The sequence below is a fragment of the Ambystoma mexicanum genome, chromosome 5q, assembly GCF_040938575.1.
Source record: "Ambystoma mexicanum isolate Mex_15411 chromosome 5q, UKY_AmexF1_1, whole genome shotgun sequence".
Taxonomy (NCBI): Eukaryota; Metazoa; Chordata; class Amphibia; order Caudata; family Ambystomatidae; genus Ambystoma; species Ambystoma mexicanum.
Genome location: NC_090933.1, coordinates 68812567 through 68828653, shown reverse-complemented (window position 1 = coordinate 68828653; position 16087 = coordinate 68812567). Strand labels below are relative to the sequence as shown.

General features: G+C 46.8%; 1 protein-coding gene across 2 annotated transcripts in view; it reads left to right on the top strand.

Moving 5' to 3' along the window:
- The window catches only part of LOC138497215 (uncharacterized), a 1137079-nt gene that overhangs the window by 764748 nt on the left and 356244 nt on the right, over positions 1–16087 (top strand). For both annotated transcript variants that reach the window (XM_069620541.1, XM_069620540.1), the window contains exon 10: positions 4937–5122. In XM_069620541.1, the coding sequence (XP_069476642.1) occupies positions 4937–5122 (186 nt within the window). The remainder of the gene's footprint in view (positions 1–4936; positions 5123–16087) is intronic.

Below are 16087 nucleotides of genomic sequence, written 5' to 3'. Positions count from 1 at the left end.
CCTGAATAATAAAGTTTACACACTCTTGCACTGGGATTCTTATTCATCAGAAACTAACAGTTCTTGCTGCAGCATGGATCACATGGCCTTCTGCTTTTAGGGTCAGGACTCCAGCTCATGCTCCTCAGACACTCCTGTGTTGATCCTCCAACACACCGGAACGAGCACTTCGAACAAAAGGGAAAGGGATAACCTTCCCACACGGCTCCCTTCACTTTGTTCAGCCTGCTCCAGGAAGTCCCAGCTCCCACGCCACGCTTACATGGACCGCCTCTCTCCATAGTCCCCAGCGTCTTGGCATCCTGCTCCAGTAGGGTTCTCTGCTGCTTGCACCGGCCTCCTTGCGTCTTCTGCTGTCGCTGTCTTCCCACTGGGCTGGTCTCCTTTTATACACCTGCAGCCCCTTGACAGGCTGCAGGTGTGGATATCCAACTTGCCCTGTCTGACCACAATCAAAGGGACATGCGTGACCCTCACAGCTCTTAGCAGGCATCTTCCTTGTCCCAGTACCAGAGTGGTAAAAGAGCATAATCTTCATTGCTCTGTTAAGGATTCTAATCGGCGTCGCACACCAGACCAGGACTCTTACAACTAGCCTAGGATGCAGGGCACAATTAAAACACTTTTACTTAATTTCCTAGAATTCGGATTGAGCTGGCACCCAACCCGTCTCGCACCCCCTTTTACAAATACCCCGGGTCACAATGGACCATGAACCAGGCCGGTGGGTGGTAATACAATAATTATTTAATTTCAATTCAAAGAAAATCACATACATTTAATATTGGGCAGCAATCACCAATGGGGTGATAATTACAAGGTACATTGATGAAATACACCTAGTTTGACCTTCTACTATAACATATCCAAAGCACAAATGAATGGGAGCAATTTTACTGTTCGGGTAGATAGCACCCAAGTTAAGATTTCCCCCTGCAATGCTCCCTCGGACCCCTATTAATCGAATTGAGTGGATAGAAAGGAACAGCAAGGAGCCAGGTATAGTATGCAGCAAACAGAATTAAATTCCGACCTTCCCCCACTAAAAGGGAGGTAAAAAACGGGTGGAATAGACAGAATCGGAATGCGGTTTTTATGCTAAGGGACAGATGCACATCACAAGGATAATATGAAAGTAAAAAGGGAACTCTAGATGAATGACTGGGTGAGATTCTTAACAAGAAAGGAAATACGATTTTAACAATAAAAGCAGTTGGCAGAGAAAATCGGTTTTAGAAAGAATAGGACAAGTTTCACTTAAACTAGATTTTAGTGGCTAGAAAAGAGAGACGCCGCCTGCGACACAGGTTACTTTGCAAGTGTAACCCCTTTGCGCCGTATGGCTCTTTATGTGGGAATTAATTAGTTTAATCAAAATAGTACTAAGGACTTACACAAGACAGAAATGAGTGGAAGAATAGCGCTAACACTTGGAGATCAAGGACAGGATGCACATAGGATTGTGACAGTTTTAAGGATTTCTGCTAAGGCAGTTGGGACTTCTATGGTGTGGAACCTAATACAAGGTACAGAGCAAGGGAGGTAGTTTGTGGTTGTTAGGGGGAGGGAAATACAACGAGCACTTGAATGGGGTATTTTGGATAGCGCACCGGGTTTCTGGACAGCAAGGCAATGTCTGGTCACTGGTCACAGTGGCAAGCTCTCCCAGAAGAAAACAGCTGGGCAAAGGGTCTAATCACGGCACAGCGGCACCTCAGCTGGATAAAGCGGGTGGCAAGGCAAGCAGGCAGCACTGGATATACCAATGAGGATTGAGCCACCTTTCCCCTTTCTCCCTGAGTTATTGGGATTTTTAGTGGGGGGTTTTCTGGATCAATAGTCCTGCCTGGACAGGGTCAGTTATGCTCTGGCCTGGCAGTGGAATCTGGAATCTTGCACAGTAAAGATGGACTATCTGGATGCGCAGGAGCTGGAAAATTCAGAAGAGTGTCCTTTGTCTCTCCGAATCTCCCCCTTTTTATAAGGTGAGTGACATCACAGGATTTACCCTGGGGGCAGGCCTTTGGCTTGACATGCCTCTAACAACTGGATTGGTCAGGGTTTAATGTTACCGCCTTCTTGTCAACCGTTTGGGGTTCAAGGACCTGACATCAGTTATGACATAAATTGCAGATTTTTACAGTTGTGGCATTTTTGTAAATCACGTAAGCAAATGACACATTTCATACAGAGCATGGCATTCTGACTCCCAAGTCTGTACTTTGTCATTTCCCCCTCCTAATAATCTTAAGCACTTTTCAGTGGGAAATATTTCACATAAAATTCTACAATTTTATATATGTGTACCTATTATCACAGAACATGTTTGCATTTAATTTTAAAGTTGCACCTAGTATACTTTTACCATGATTTACATTTTTCTGCCATTTGCGTCTCCTGCATCCTAAGGAAAGCCACAATATCTTGTTTTAATGCCACAAAAATTACATTTAAACTGTTAAACTTTTGCATTCCTGCGTTTCCCGGTTGCAGAAATAAAAGTCTTAAACTTTATTAATTCAGAACAGTCTTTTGCCCCAAATGGCCAGCATTGTCTTCCAAATAAGGGCATTTTTTTTCAACCCACAACCAACTGTCGGGCACTGGCCCTGTCTGCCATGGATTTGTCTTTGAAGCACCCCAGTTTAAGTTGAGGGGAGGTGCTGCTTAAAAAGTCACATCTACGTGTCCCAGAAGTCCATTGTACCAGGCTGGAGCACTGCCACAGAGTCTGATGAGGGCGTGAAATGCTTCACCCCTGCCTATTCATATGCCCCAGATGCTGGTACACTTGGGGGAAGGTAGATCCTATAGTCAGTCCTTTGAAGCTATGGCCTAAAAACCTGTTGGGCTGGTTTCACAGTAACTTTATTTATTTTTCTTTGCTGAACCAGAAGCAAGACTGTTGGTATTAAACATCCTATATATGTTTTAAAACACCCCCATCACATTTCTTTGCAGGATCAGGGGCTTAATTCAACATTTCACTTTTAAACAGATATTTTCTTGTTTGTAAAAGCACCAATCTACGTGTGGTTCATTTTTCCTTTGCTGTCACTTTCGAATGCAGTTTTTCCTGGTACCTTTATTCTGAGCATTTCCATGGCCATAGTCAATTTCTACTACACAGGAATCTGTTCAAAGCGAGGGTCCAATGAAACTGACACGAGCAAAGAGAGAGAAAGCTTCTTATGATGGGTTTATCTGTGTCATTTTGTTGCAAAAAGGAAAGCGTTTTGTGTACGGCTTGAAGTGAAGTATCTTTGTTATTTCACAGATCTTGCCTGACACAGCCTGAGACAGGCCCCCTTTTTTTCTGGAGCACAACCTGAATATGGAGGGACCTAGCTGAGTCACACTGGACCAGAACTGTGTACCTTTGAACAGATGAAAAAGAGCATCAGGCCCAGTCATTTTAAAAGGCAGAATATTTTCTTTCTCAGTGAAAAGGTTTTGAGCTGGCAGCATAGCAGTGCTGCCTTCAAATTCTTTTGTTTGGTGCAATTGAAGAAACTACTGGCAGCAATTCTCCGGGTGTTCTGTGTTTCATCTTGCCCCATGTGTGGCTGGTAAAACGGCGCAGCCATCATTTTGGAGACTGCAAAGCGCAGTTTTAGTGCAAGGCGATAGAGCTCAACAGAGCCAGCGCAGCCCTTCTGCTGGTGACTGCTGAGATGTAGTTTGGTGAGGTAGGGGAGTTCTGCTGGGCTGGTCAATGTACCCCACAGCTCTTAGTTGCCTCTTCTTCATCCCAGTACTGTTAAGTATCAATTGTGGATAAATAAGGGGAGCTGAGGGGAACTGGTTTGTAACAGCCTATGAAGGTTGGGGAAGGGTTGGGTTGGTTGTCAATAGGGAAAGGGAGTTAGAATGTCTCGCTCAGGGGCACCCCACTTCCAGTCCCCAAGGACCCTCCACCCAGGTGATCCTTCCTCACTTCTCCGCCCCCATGGTCGGGATCCAATAGCGATGGCCTTTCCCTGGCTACCTGCGCAGAGGATCCCAGGGGGCTAGGAGTGAGAATACCCTCAGATGTCTCACAGTACAGTGGCAAGTGGCATCAGGGCTAGCCACATGAGCTTTGAGACACCACATCCTAGTCCGCCGCCATCTTGCCCACGCTCCCAGAATGTTGTTTTTTTAACATTGTACACTTTTTGTAGAGTAAAGTCAAGCGCTGTTTTTCTAGAGTCCACACTGATTTCTAATGAGGCTGAAATGTTTACTCGGTTGTCTTAATTCTAGAAAGCTGTCTTTGTTTAATAAACCTATGAATAAAATAGTGCTGCCCTGTAAGACAAAGACAATTTTCTGGAGCAAAAATAAGGATGGCTACTCGGGGGCGCTGTGCCATGCGTTTTGTTAGCTGAAATAACCTATTTTAGTCACAAATCTCAGGTAGAAGTGTAAACCCACCATATGATTGACAGCATTTAGACACAAATTGGCAACAGTGAGCAAGCATGGTGTTTAGAATGTGTCCCATAATTCACCTTGTGGAACTATTTGTCTGCTGGCTGCCACTTAAAGCTATGTGATATATATGTGATTTATAGGCTGTAGAAGTGTCGAATGGAAGGGCACTTCCTATTGTGACACTTTTACATTGGATATTGTTATAGTGGTTTACGGCGGTTGTTTGAATTGTTTGTTTCATTCATGTAAGTGTTTACTATATGCTATTTGTGCGTGTTTTATTTTTTTGTTCTAATGTACTGAATAAAGAATGAAGGAATGAATACATTAATGAATTCAAAAACAAACGTTTCCCACTTTTTCATAGAGAATAACCTAAAGAAATGTGTTTCTGGATACCCTGTTTGCATGACAGATTGTGAGGAAAATTGAATATAAAAGAATGGAGTCCAAGCTTATGCACTACCTCTAACCAAATAAGTGTCCCTTTTCTGTATTTTATTTTGTTCTGCCAAATCAGGTGCGTGTGCCCAGGGTTTGCCAACATGCAACTGTGATGCTAACGATGGGGTCTGGAGGATGGACGAGGGCCTCCTGACTGATAAATCCATGCTACCTATCCAGGCAGTACACTTTGGAGACACCAGGGATGTTCCAGTGGAGATGGCGTTTCACAGTATTGGCAAATTTCGCTGTCGAGGAAACGGTACATCTTTATTTTGTTCACAAACCCCCTTTTTGCATCTCCAATTGTGGTATTGTTTCCATTTGCTTCTTGTAACCAGGGAGGTGCTTCAATAAGGGAATTATGGGCAGCTGTCTAGTTCACCACCAGAGGAGTGGCATATATGGGCAATATGTTGCCCCGAAAAACATAAAATCTGCCTCTGTTTCGAGGCACGCACATGCCATAATTGCCCTTTGACTGAGGTAACACGAATTCTTTCACTAGCCCTGCTTTGAAAATCTTGATACGCAATTATACTCACTATAAAAGTATGTTAAAGTATTGTTATGAAAGCAATTTCAGGCAATTCACGGGTGCTGTTAAAAAATATGCTTTCTGATGTTTCTTGTATTCTGTTTTTTGAAAGTACGTTGCGTGTACACTGTTCATATTTACTTTCTGATGCCTGCCAAATGTTTCTGATGTGCTTTTTTTGTGAAGGTGCATTTTTCATTGCTGCGAGGGAACATAATCTATAACATGGACACGCCTCATTGTAACACTCAGTGGGGGCCCTCTGGTGGCCACATCTGTAATCTAACTGTGCCCAACTTTCATTCTTTCCCTTCCATTTTTGGAGTGTGTGCATCTTTTTTAGCGAGTCGCTTGCATTTTAGGAAGTTGATTTAAATCTTGGATGTCGGCACAAAAATATTGAGTCAGTGGAGGATTTTCACATGCAATTAGTGACTATGTAGCAGTATGTCAGTGAACGCCATGGTAGCCTTGCAGGAAGAGGGCCTGAACTCCTTGGAACAGTGTTGTGGAAAACGTTTTCTCACTAGAGGGCCATACTGGAGTGAGCCACCCAATGCCTGTCCTGCAAGGAAAATGTGTGCCTCCTAATCAGCAGCACTGAGGAGGCATGTAGCAACTGAGAGGGGTGACAGGGCAGAGCTGTGTGCTTCTGCCAGCACTCGCCATCTGAAACTCTTCTGGCGCACCAAGTCTTTTCCCCCCTCCTCTCTGCCCCATCTTCCTATCCACCTGCATAGCACAGCATGCACATCGAGAGTGCCCATTATATGTGTGTGTAACATATGCAGCAGGCCACCACTAGTCAACAGAATTGGCTGAAAAACGTGCAAGTAGTTAAGCCTCAAGGGGTCTTTAATCAAAAAACAAGATCTGACTGTTCCTCTGCCTTTCATTCAAGCAACGTGGTTCGATTCAGCGTTTTCCGAACAGTCTCTATGGATGACGTAAAAGCAATGACTAGGACAATCAAGGCAAGATATCCAATGGCCAATAACACCCATTCCTAGGAAGCCTAATAAGAGATTCAATTATTACTTTAGCATTGCCCATGACGAACCTACCCTTGATGCATATGTATACTTTCTGCGGCACTCAGATCTGCATAATCACACCTTTGATAAAGAAACCTAAGAATGAACCTACAATTATGGCCAACTATCGGCCTATTTTTAACATTCCTTTCATGGGCAAAATAATTCAAAATATTGCTACCAAGCAACTAATGGAGGTCAGTGAAGGCTGCAAACTTCTACATACTAACCAGTCCAGGTTCCTTCCCTCACTCTTTAGACCAAAATAATCTCGTGGCACGCATCCAACTGGATATCCCTGCTGCCCCATCTTCTAGAAAGGATGCAAGTGATTATGGACCATAGGGGAGTGCCTTAAACCGGATAGAGAACCGGATAGAGAACTGATTGCAGTTTCTGCTGGGGTCTGAGCCCCTTTGTTTAGTCCCTGTTGGTTCCAGGATTTGGCTGATGCACAACAGTGCTTGTGGTTGCTTCTGTAGAGCATGCTACGGTTGGTCTCGCCGCTACGTAGATTCATGTTCTACCCAGCTCTCTCTCTCTCTTTTCCCACTTGCTCTCTGCTTCAGGAGATATTGAGGGTTTGCTGCGCCAGGTTTCGGTCTCTAGAATCTTCAGGTGGGCAGTGTGTGACTCTGGATGGCGTTCCTTTTTCTGCTGGTTCTTGTCACTCCACAGATCTGGCACTTTTTGTTTCTTTAGACGCTGGCGAGCATTTTATATAAGTGACATGGCGTGCGACATACTGGCCATAAATAAACTGGCACAAGGGGTGCAGGCTTTGTGACCCTCTCAACTTCCTCAGTCCTCTGGGATAGGCCTGGCTCTGGATTTCTCCATTGTTGGACTCCCACCCCCTCAACTGGGAGGTGTTTGCATCCCCTCGTCACAAGGCCAGGGTAGTAGCCTTGTCACAGCGCTCAGAAGTCCACAGCCATACAATTAAAGGCCCAAAACTGTTTGGAGCCTCATTGAAGGAGGATACAGAATGCCTCCAAATTAGGTTCTTTTGGGAGTCAGGCGGTCAAGGAAATGAGGGGACAAGGAAAGATGCATTTCTCCAGGCCCACAGGTGAACAAAGGAGGAATATGTTGCGATGCAAATTGAGAAAGTCCAGGTCTTAAGTCCTTACAATTACATCTGGACGATCAAAGGCAGACCGGTGCACTTTTTCAGGACTTGGGACCAATTGGCCCCAGGCGCTTGGGCCAAGACCACAGTACGGTTGTGATACCAGATAGAATTCTCCTCTCCCCGCGTACTCTGGTGTATTGTAAACCCTGATCCTAAAAGGAAAGACCAAGAGGGCAGCCATGACCCAGGGAATTCAAGGCCTGTGTCTAAAGAGGGCAATAGTCAAGGTGTCAAAAGGACAGAGGATGAAGGGGTTATACTCCAGAATCATTCTAGTCCCCAAGTCCAACGTCAACAACAAAACACTGATTGACTTCCAGGCCCTGAACGAGTTTATGTCTTTGAGAATGCAGACTATGTAGAAGATCATCCCAGGCATCCCGAAAGAGAGACTGGTTGACTTCAGTGGATCTCCAAGATGCCTACTATCATGACCTCATGCTCAGGGCCGAACTGCTTCTGGACAGAGCAGTTCAGCTTCAGGACCTATTGTTCAAGATACTAAACAAGGACAGAGCAGCGGCCAGATAGTTGTTGACGCTGAAGGGGCATATGGCCGTGTGCGTCTTCGTGTGCAAGACTCCACTTAAAACCTTTGTTGACTCACCTCCACAGCCTCTGGCTCCCAGCTTTACAATCTGCAAGTCCCGATAACTAGGACCCTAGAAAAAGATTTCAGTTGGTGGTGCTTGGTGGATCACCAAGATCCAGGCCATGACAGCACCCTCACCCACATTTCCACCCGGCTCATCCCTCAACTAACACCTTACTTCAATAATCTTACATCTTTAGACCTTTCACACTCATAGAGATGACCTCCTAGGTCTATTGTACTTAAGAGATTCAGACTCTCCATCTTCTATCAACAACCATGCTGTTAACTTTTGCACTCCACAATAAGGGGCTGACCATATGGCTAACCTGCTGAGTTGGTACCGACCACAAACAGCATAGAGATTTTCATATAGGCTCATTGGTGTAATAGCGGCTTCTGACCTGCATCCATCAGCACCAAAGGTTTCTCCATCTGTCTTCCTGCTGTCCGACTAACATACCCTGCCCTGCTTACTTACAGAGCCATGCGCAGCAAGGTCAACATTATTGGCAGAAAGGGGCTATATTAGACCACTTTACATAACATTAAATTACTTAAGCGATCTACCCAGATGCAAATAGGAGGTTTCTCATCTGCTCCAAGCCCATTGATATGTGGGGTGCACAAGGGTTTTATAATTAATCTCGGTCTGGTTATTGTTTATGTTGGAGCATTATCATACCTGATTGATCTGTTCTCAATGCATGCAGATGATTCCCAGGAGCTATTTTACAGACTTCTTACAACAAATACAAGATTGGACTATAGACATATTCCTCTGTCTTCATGCAGATGCAACTGAGATTATTTGTTTTGGAACACCAGCTCCAAGATTCTTCCCATTCTCTTAACTTGCTTCAGGGGGGATTACCATGAAGCGATGAATCAAGGAATTGTGTTAATAACAAGGTGCCACTTGTTGAACCTATTGATCTGGCATCACAAAAACCACTACAGTTGCACGTTTTCAAGAGACTGCGGTCCTTGCATTCCAAGACACCTATTGAAATGAATGAAAGATAGCATGTATGGCAATTGAGATGGTTACACCAAACCAGAGTTTTTTTCTGAATGGCACCAAGATAGGGAAAGGGTAGGTTTTTGCTATTTGAGGGTACGTTTTAGTCATGAGGGTTTACTGTGGCCACAAATTTAAAAAACGAACTTGCCATTTGCAAAATATGGCAATGCAACACTAACCTTCTCCAACACATTGGCAGCAGGTTCATTAAACCAACGATAGAAGTTTATCATGCCAAGGCCATTCTGGACGATATATAGGGTGCAGAACTTTGGGCATTGACAGCACATCGTGATTGGCCTTAAGCAGAGAGTCTGTTCTCAAGATATAACTGACACTCCCTGCGTCTGCACCAAATCTCCCATCACAATTTGAGTTCAGTGCTTCATTATTACTCTTGAAGCACTTGGTACACTATCATATTACTGGATCAAGCTGTGGAGCATTCTTATATTGCCAATATATTGCAATGCCTTAATTGATGTTAAACCCCTGGTGCCATCTGCTATCCAGACTTAGGGGCCGATTCATGGAACAAACGTGCGCCGAAAATCTTGGCGCAAGCGTGAAAAAACAGGTGCACGCGTGCTATTCATGGAAGTCCCTGTGCGTGTTTCCCTCGGGATGTGCACCAAACCCGTGTGTAGCGCACATGGGCGCACACATCATTGCAACATCCTGAACGCCGTGCGCGACGCACACAGGGAAAGCGCACAGCGTCGGCGCACACACCAAAAAGGGGGCGGGACACGGGGCGTAACATGCGGAATGGGGAACAACATGTGAAAAAGAAGGCGTAAGTGGGGAAGTACTGCAGGGAAATACACGGAATGCCCACACGCACAACACGTATTCATGGAATCGAATACGGGAAACCCGCGCATGCCAAAAGACGTGCATAGGTGTCAACACGTCCGCCACACGAAGGCAGGCGGAAGCGTCCCTGCGCACAGGATAAAAGTGCACGCAAACAACAAACACGTATATCCAGCTACGATGAATGTCCCGTTTGTCGCAGCACTGATCGTGGGACACCGCAGGAGCAGGAGAATAGCCAGGGCCCGCATTTTTTTCCCCGGACTAGCCTTTTTGGGATGCCTGACGACCATGTCTATGGCAGGTATAGGTTTCCACCCCGTAACATCCTAGACCTGGTCAGGGAGTGGGAAGATGACCTCACATCATCCACCCTGTGCTCCCAAGCATTGAGCCCCTTGGAGAAGGTGCTCAATGTCCTGCATTTTTTGGCCACTGGGTCATTTCAGCAGACAACTGCCATAGTGGGGGGGGTCTCACAGGCCACGCAGCCACGCTGCCTACACCAGGTGTTGGCAATCATCACTGCGCGCCCCTCAGTCCTTGGGCACATATACATGCCCAGAACACCCGCAGAAAGGCAGGCCGTGGTCCAGGTCTTTTACAGGGTGGCACACTTCCCCAAAGTGCTCGGTGCCATAGGTTGCATCCATAAGCCCTACGTCCACCTAGGACCACTGAGCACATCTATCGAAACCGCAAGCACTGGCATTCCATCAACATGCAGGTCGTATGCGATGCAAAGGGAATCATCACCTATGTCTATGCAAACTACCCTGGCTCTACCCATGACAGTTTCATATACAGAATGTGCGCCCTGAGCAGGGCCCTGGAAGCTGGGCAGCATGGTGACACATGGCTCCTAGGTGACTACAAATGCCTGTGCACATGCATGCATGTCACACACGGCCAAATACACAAACCCCAATAATCACAACCATTATCACCTCCCCAGGGGACAGTGCCTACCCTCTGAGCAAACACATGATGACGCCAATCCGGAACCCCACCACACCACCCCAGGTAAGATACAATGCTGCCCATATTGCAACCAGGGGCATAGTGGAGTGCACATTCGGAGTGCTCAAGTCACGCTTCCGCTCCCTTGACTGCTCTGGCGGCCAGCTACTATATGCACCCCCAGTAGTGTGCAGGATCATTGTGGCAGCATGTGTCCTGCACAATGTTGCAACACAGCAGGACGTACCGGTGGACATAGTGGTGCCCCCACATCCCCAACCACAGGCGCTGCCCATGGGAGGGGAAAGGCAGCCCGGACCCAGCTTGTGGCCACATTTTTCACCTAAACTCCCACCCCTGCGGAGTGCACACAGGCCTGGCACATACCAGGTGACAATCGATGATGACAAAGAGACAGTCAACTGTCACAACCTTACCACCCTGAGAATGTTGCCACGGAAGTGCTACATTGTGTGCATCCCTAGCTACTTAAACATAACCAATCCTGTGTGACCAAAAGGAACACATGCAAGGTGTGTATCACCCCCCCCCCCCCGCAAAACAGGCCATCACAATCCCTGGTATGTCACCCAAACCCTCCCAAACCACATCACCCTTGTCTGCCACACCATGACATGTCATGCAATAGCAAAAGGCCAACACATGACCAATGAGATACGAAGTGACATGTCACAAATGAAAACTGGCATCAGACAATGAGGCCTGACATGGAATCAGATGAAATGACTGAGCAACAACCGCCCACACATACAAAGTCAGACACAAATGCTTTCCACCAGTCGTAGCATGAACACAACACTGAATTCCTGTTCACATGCACATTGGGCATGGCAAAATCCTGAACCCGTGTGCTGTGTGTGTCTCCTGCAACACACTGCTCAGCACACAGCACATTGAGCAGCCATTGTGTTGCAGATACACCTTGAGCATAACATGAAAATATCAAATCAATAACTGAATGATGCATGTACAGGATACCCAAATGGTAATAGATCATGTGCTGCAGGGACACAGCGGGCCTGAGAATGCAATCTGTGTGCCCCTGTGGCCATGGAAGTGTGGATGTATGTGTGGTGGATCATTGTGCAACTGTGTGTGTCATTATGGACATGCACTCATTATGTGCATGTGAAATCAGGTGACCCTCAGTGTCCTGTACACATCACATGTGAACATTGCCCATGCGAACACCCCAGCATGTCAAACCACACCAATCCCCTGACACCTAAAAAGTAAAGACAACACAGGAACAGGCATTTACCACCACAACACATCATGTACATAGTACCCCACAATTACAATGTCAGAGTGCCCAAAACACTCTAGCCCAAGCCAACTATCCAACAACAAAAGGCCCTCCCTCATGTACACATCACTGTGACCTTCTGAACAACTGTCTGGGGTATGTAGCCTTCTTCCTTCAAGTCTACCTGGCTACAGGATCACCCTACCCATTGGTCTCCATGTTCCAGCTTGCGTGTTAATAGGGTCCAGCCCCCTCAGAGGCCACCTTGACTGGTAAAAATACCAAATCGCAGAGAACTCCAAGTAGCCAAACCCACAAACCAGGGAAAAAGCCTGTAGGCACCAAAACACCCTGGAAGAGTCTCCAGTAGATGACTTGAAGTAGCAGGAAATGTCAAAGCACATGTACAAGCACAATGATAGAACAACCAAGGTAGCACAGTTGAACAATGGTCCAGCAGGATGGGTACCATTTACGGTACATAACATGCAACAAGGATGCAACAAATGATGGGTAGTGTCACAGCTCCGGTGTCCAGGCCCAGGAGTGGCACGAACCAACCACCCCCTGTGTGGTCTGGCGCCTGCAAGGTCAAACTTACACATGCCTCTGAGACCCCGGCGGGGAAGGAGGGTCAGGGATATATTGTTTGGACAGGCATTGGTATTCAGGATAACCGGAAAGAAGGGCAGGAGAGGGGAGGTGGATTTGCAAGGGAAAGTAGGCAAAATACAACTATTCACAAAAACACATACTCAATTTGAGAAAACATGTTCATCATGCACATTGTACCAAATGAGTCAAATGCAAGCCAAAGAGAGACTTATCTCTGGGGTGAGTGCCGGCCTCCTGCCTGCGCACTCTCAGGTCCGGTAACAGGAGCAGTTCAATGCTGCAAAGAGAGCGTGAGTTACTAATCTGAATGTGTGTTTACAACACACACACACACAATACCATCCATGCCCCAAAGTAAGTGACTTCTCCACAAACAAACACCCCTGTCTGCTGCTTTGTACCCATACGTTAGCTTGGCCCCCTGATGGTTCATACACTGTCAATACAGTAAGGCAGGCGCATGTGGGCGCGAGGGAAATGGAAGACCAATGCGTCAAGAATCACACATGATACAATGGTCCCTGGGTGAGCTGCTACACGCGTATAGCGAGGTGCAACTTCAGTACAAGTTGTGTTCTGGCAGCCGCAGATTTGAATAGGTAGTGCACGTGGCCATTTGCACATGCAAATGACATGCACTGCCCACGAGTCTGTGCCTCGCTGGCTGTCCCTGTGCACTGTATCAGTTTCTGGCTACAAACGCTACTGCCCTAATAACTCTGCTTCAATGGAGCAGGGGGTACTCGAGGATATGTTCGATGGCCCCTGCGTGTGCCCCTGACAACTTGTAAAGCCACTTTGCATTTGGTCCTCAACGCATGTCAGCTGTACTGGTGCTACTTAGCATGCATGTGCAAGTGGCCTGGTGGAAGGTTGGCTGCAGTGTGGGCCCTTGCGCTGCTAACCTTGCCTGGAGCTCCTGGAAACACGTCTGCTTCTGTCGGACGTCTGAGCACAAGCCCTGTGCTTCTGCTTGCGCACACATCCACACGTCTGCACCACCGAACGTGGGCAGTTTTCTGGATTACTCGTCCCTGTGTCTGCTGGCAAAGGTAGTCTGGAGGCTCATCTTCCTGCAGAAAGGGCATAAAATGAATTACTACGGCTGGAAAGTTCCCTGTGCGTGTGTCTTCATGCTGGTTGTCACTGGGCCAGGTTACAGACCTACATCCAAATTCCAAACAAAGGGGGGTCTGGGAATCTCTCTACCAGCACGAACACAGCCCAATGACCTGTTCTTGGGTGAATAACCCCTGGGAGAGACTCTACCAAGTCTTTAGCTCACTGTCCTTTTCACAGAGAAGAAATTTCCCTGTATATCAGCCTTTGTCCTGCCCAGGGGCAGTCCAGCGCCGAAATGCTAGGCAATTCTCCTCTGAACAAGAGTACCATCAGTAACCCCATACACATGTTTCAGCCTTGTTGGGCATCATCAGTGAGGTGAAACTGTTGCCTCTCTAAGAACAGTGAGCAAGGGGTCCACGTCTGGATTGCCCTGTTAACTTAGGGCGAAACCCAAAGTTAATGTATGAAAACAAAGGGGGGGTCTGGGAATCTCTCTACCAGCACGAACACAGCCCAATGACCTGTTCTTGGGTGAATAACCCCTGGGAGAGACTCTACCAAGTCTTTAGCTCACTGTCCTTTTCACAGAGAAGAAATTTCCCCGCATATCAGCCTTTGTCCTGCCCAGGGGCAGTCCAGCGCCGAAATGCTAGGCAATTCTCCTCTGAACAAGAGTACCATCAGTAACCCCATACACGTGTTTCAGCCTTGTTGGGCATCATCAGTGAGGTGAAACTGTTGCCTCTCTAAGAACAGTGAGCAAGGGGTCCACGTCTGGATTGCCCTGTTAACTTAGGGTGAAACCCAAAGTTAATGTATGCAAACAAAGGGGGGTCTGGGAATCTCTCTACCAGCACGAACACAGCCCAATGACCTGTTCTTGGGTGAATAACCCCTGGGAGAAACTCTACCAAGTCTTTAGCTCACTTCCTTTTCACAGAGAAGAAATTTCCCCGCATATCAGCCTTTGTCCTGCCCAGGGGCAGTCCAGCGCCGAAATTCCTACATCCAAATTCCTCCCACCATCAGTGTCACTTTGACAGGCCTAGGGTGCAGGCTACTGTCTACAGCATGAAGTGCATCATGAAGTGCATATATAGATATATGTATATATTGTTCTTACATCTTACAGTGCATTCTATGGTTTTAAACAAATACAGGCAAGAAAATAACATACATCACAATCCACATCAATTAATGGAGACATCAATCACATACTTACCCAAATTGATCACAGACAAGGGGTGGATAAAACGCAACCAATCCCCACCAGGGGTGTTAACACAAGTAGTACAGCAGCAGACAGGCCACAGTTATGAAGAAAGTCCAAAGCCCTTGGGTAAAATATTGTTACACCGAACCATCCTAGCGAGCCCATGGATAAGCGAAGCAGGAGTGGCCTATGTGAGTCAGGACCCCAAGCTGCAAACACATACATGAGACAAGCTTGAAGGGCCCAGCTGGAACAGACAGTGGATGCTTTCAAAAGACACAAAGCACCACACTGTTACATGAATGCACAATAGACAAACAATATTAAACTATATTAACTAATTAAACTAACAATGAAAAACCTACATAACCTAATTAAAATAACTATCAAATAGTTAATATTAACTAACTAAACTCAAAGCAAAAATCAAAAATGGCCACATATGACCCGGGGGGGGAGGCACCCAGGAGGGGTGAGGTACAGGGTGCACCTCAACACCCACATGCGATGATGTTGAGACAAATAAAAAACCTCCATGCCACGACCTGTGTAGGAGATATCTCGTCGTCCGAGTCTGGCTCATCCTGAAAAGGAGGACGTGGCACAGGAGCCTGCCACGCCTAGCCACAGCTTGCCTCTCGTTGGCAGCAAGTCTGCCGAACGGATGAGCCTGGTTCTGTGTGGCGATGACACGTAGGCCTGCATGCAGAACTTCACGTGATACACGTGCTTCCTCTTGCAAGGTAACACGTGTAACACGGAGTTCTTCCAGAGTGGCCTGGCTGGACAACTGATGCACCTCCCGGCAAGCACGTAGTTCAGCCGAGATGGTACACTCAAGCTGCTCAAACTTCTCCTCTGACCGCACCCTCTGGGACATCAAGAGGACACCCAGAGTGGATCTGAGGGACTCATAGTCAGGCCTCAGGGGCTCCATGTGTGCATCTGCATGAGCAGCAATTGCTTGA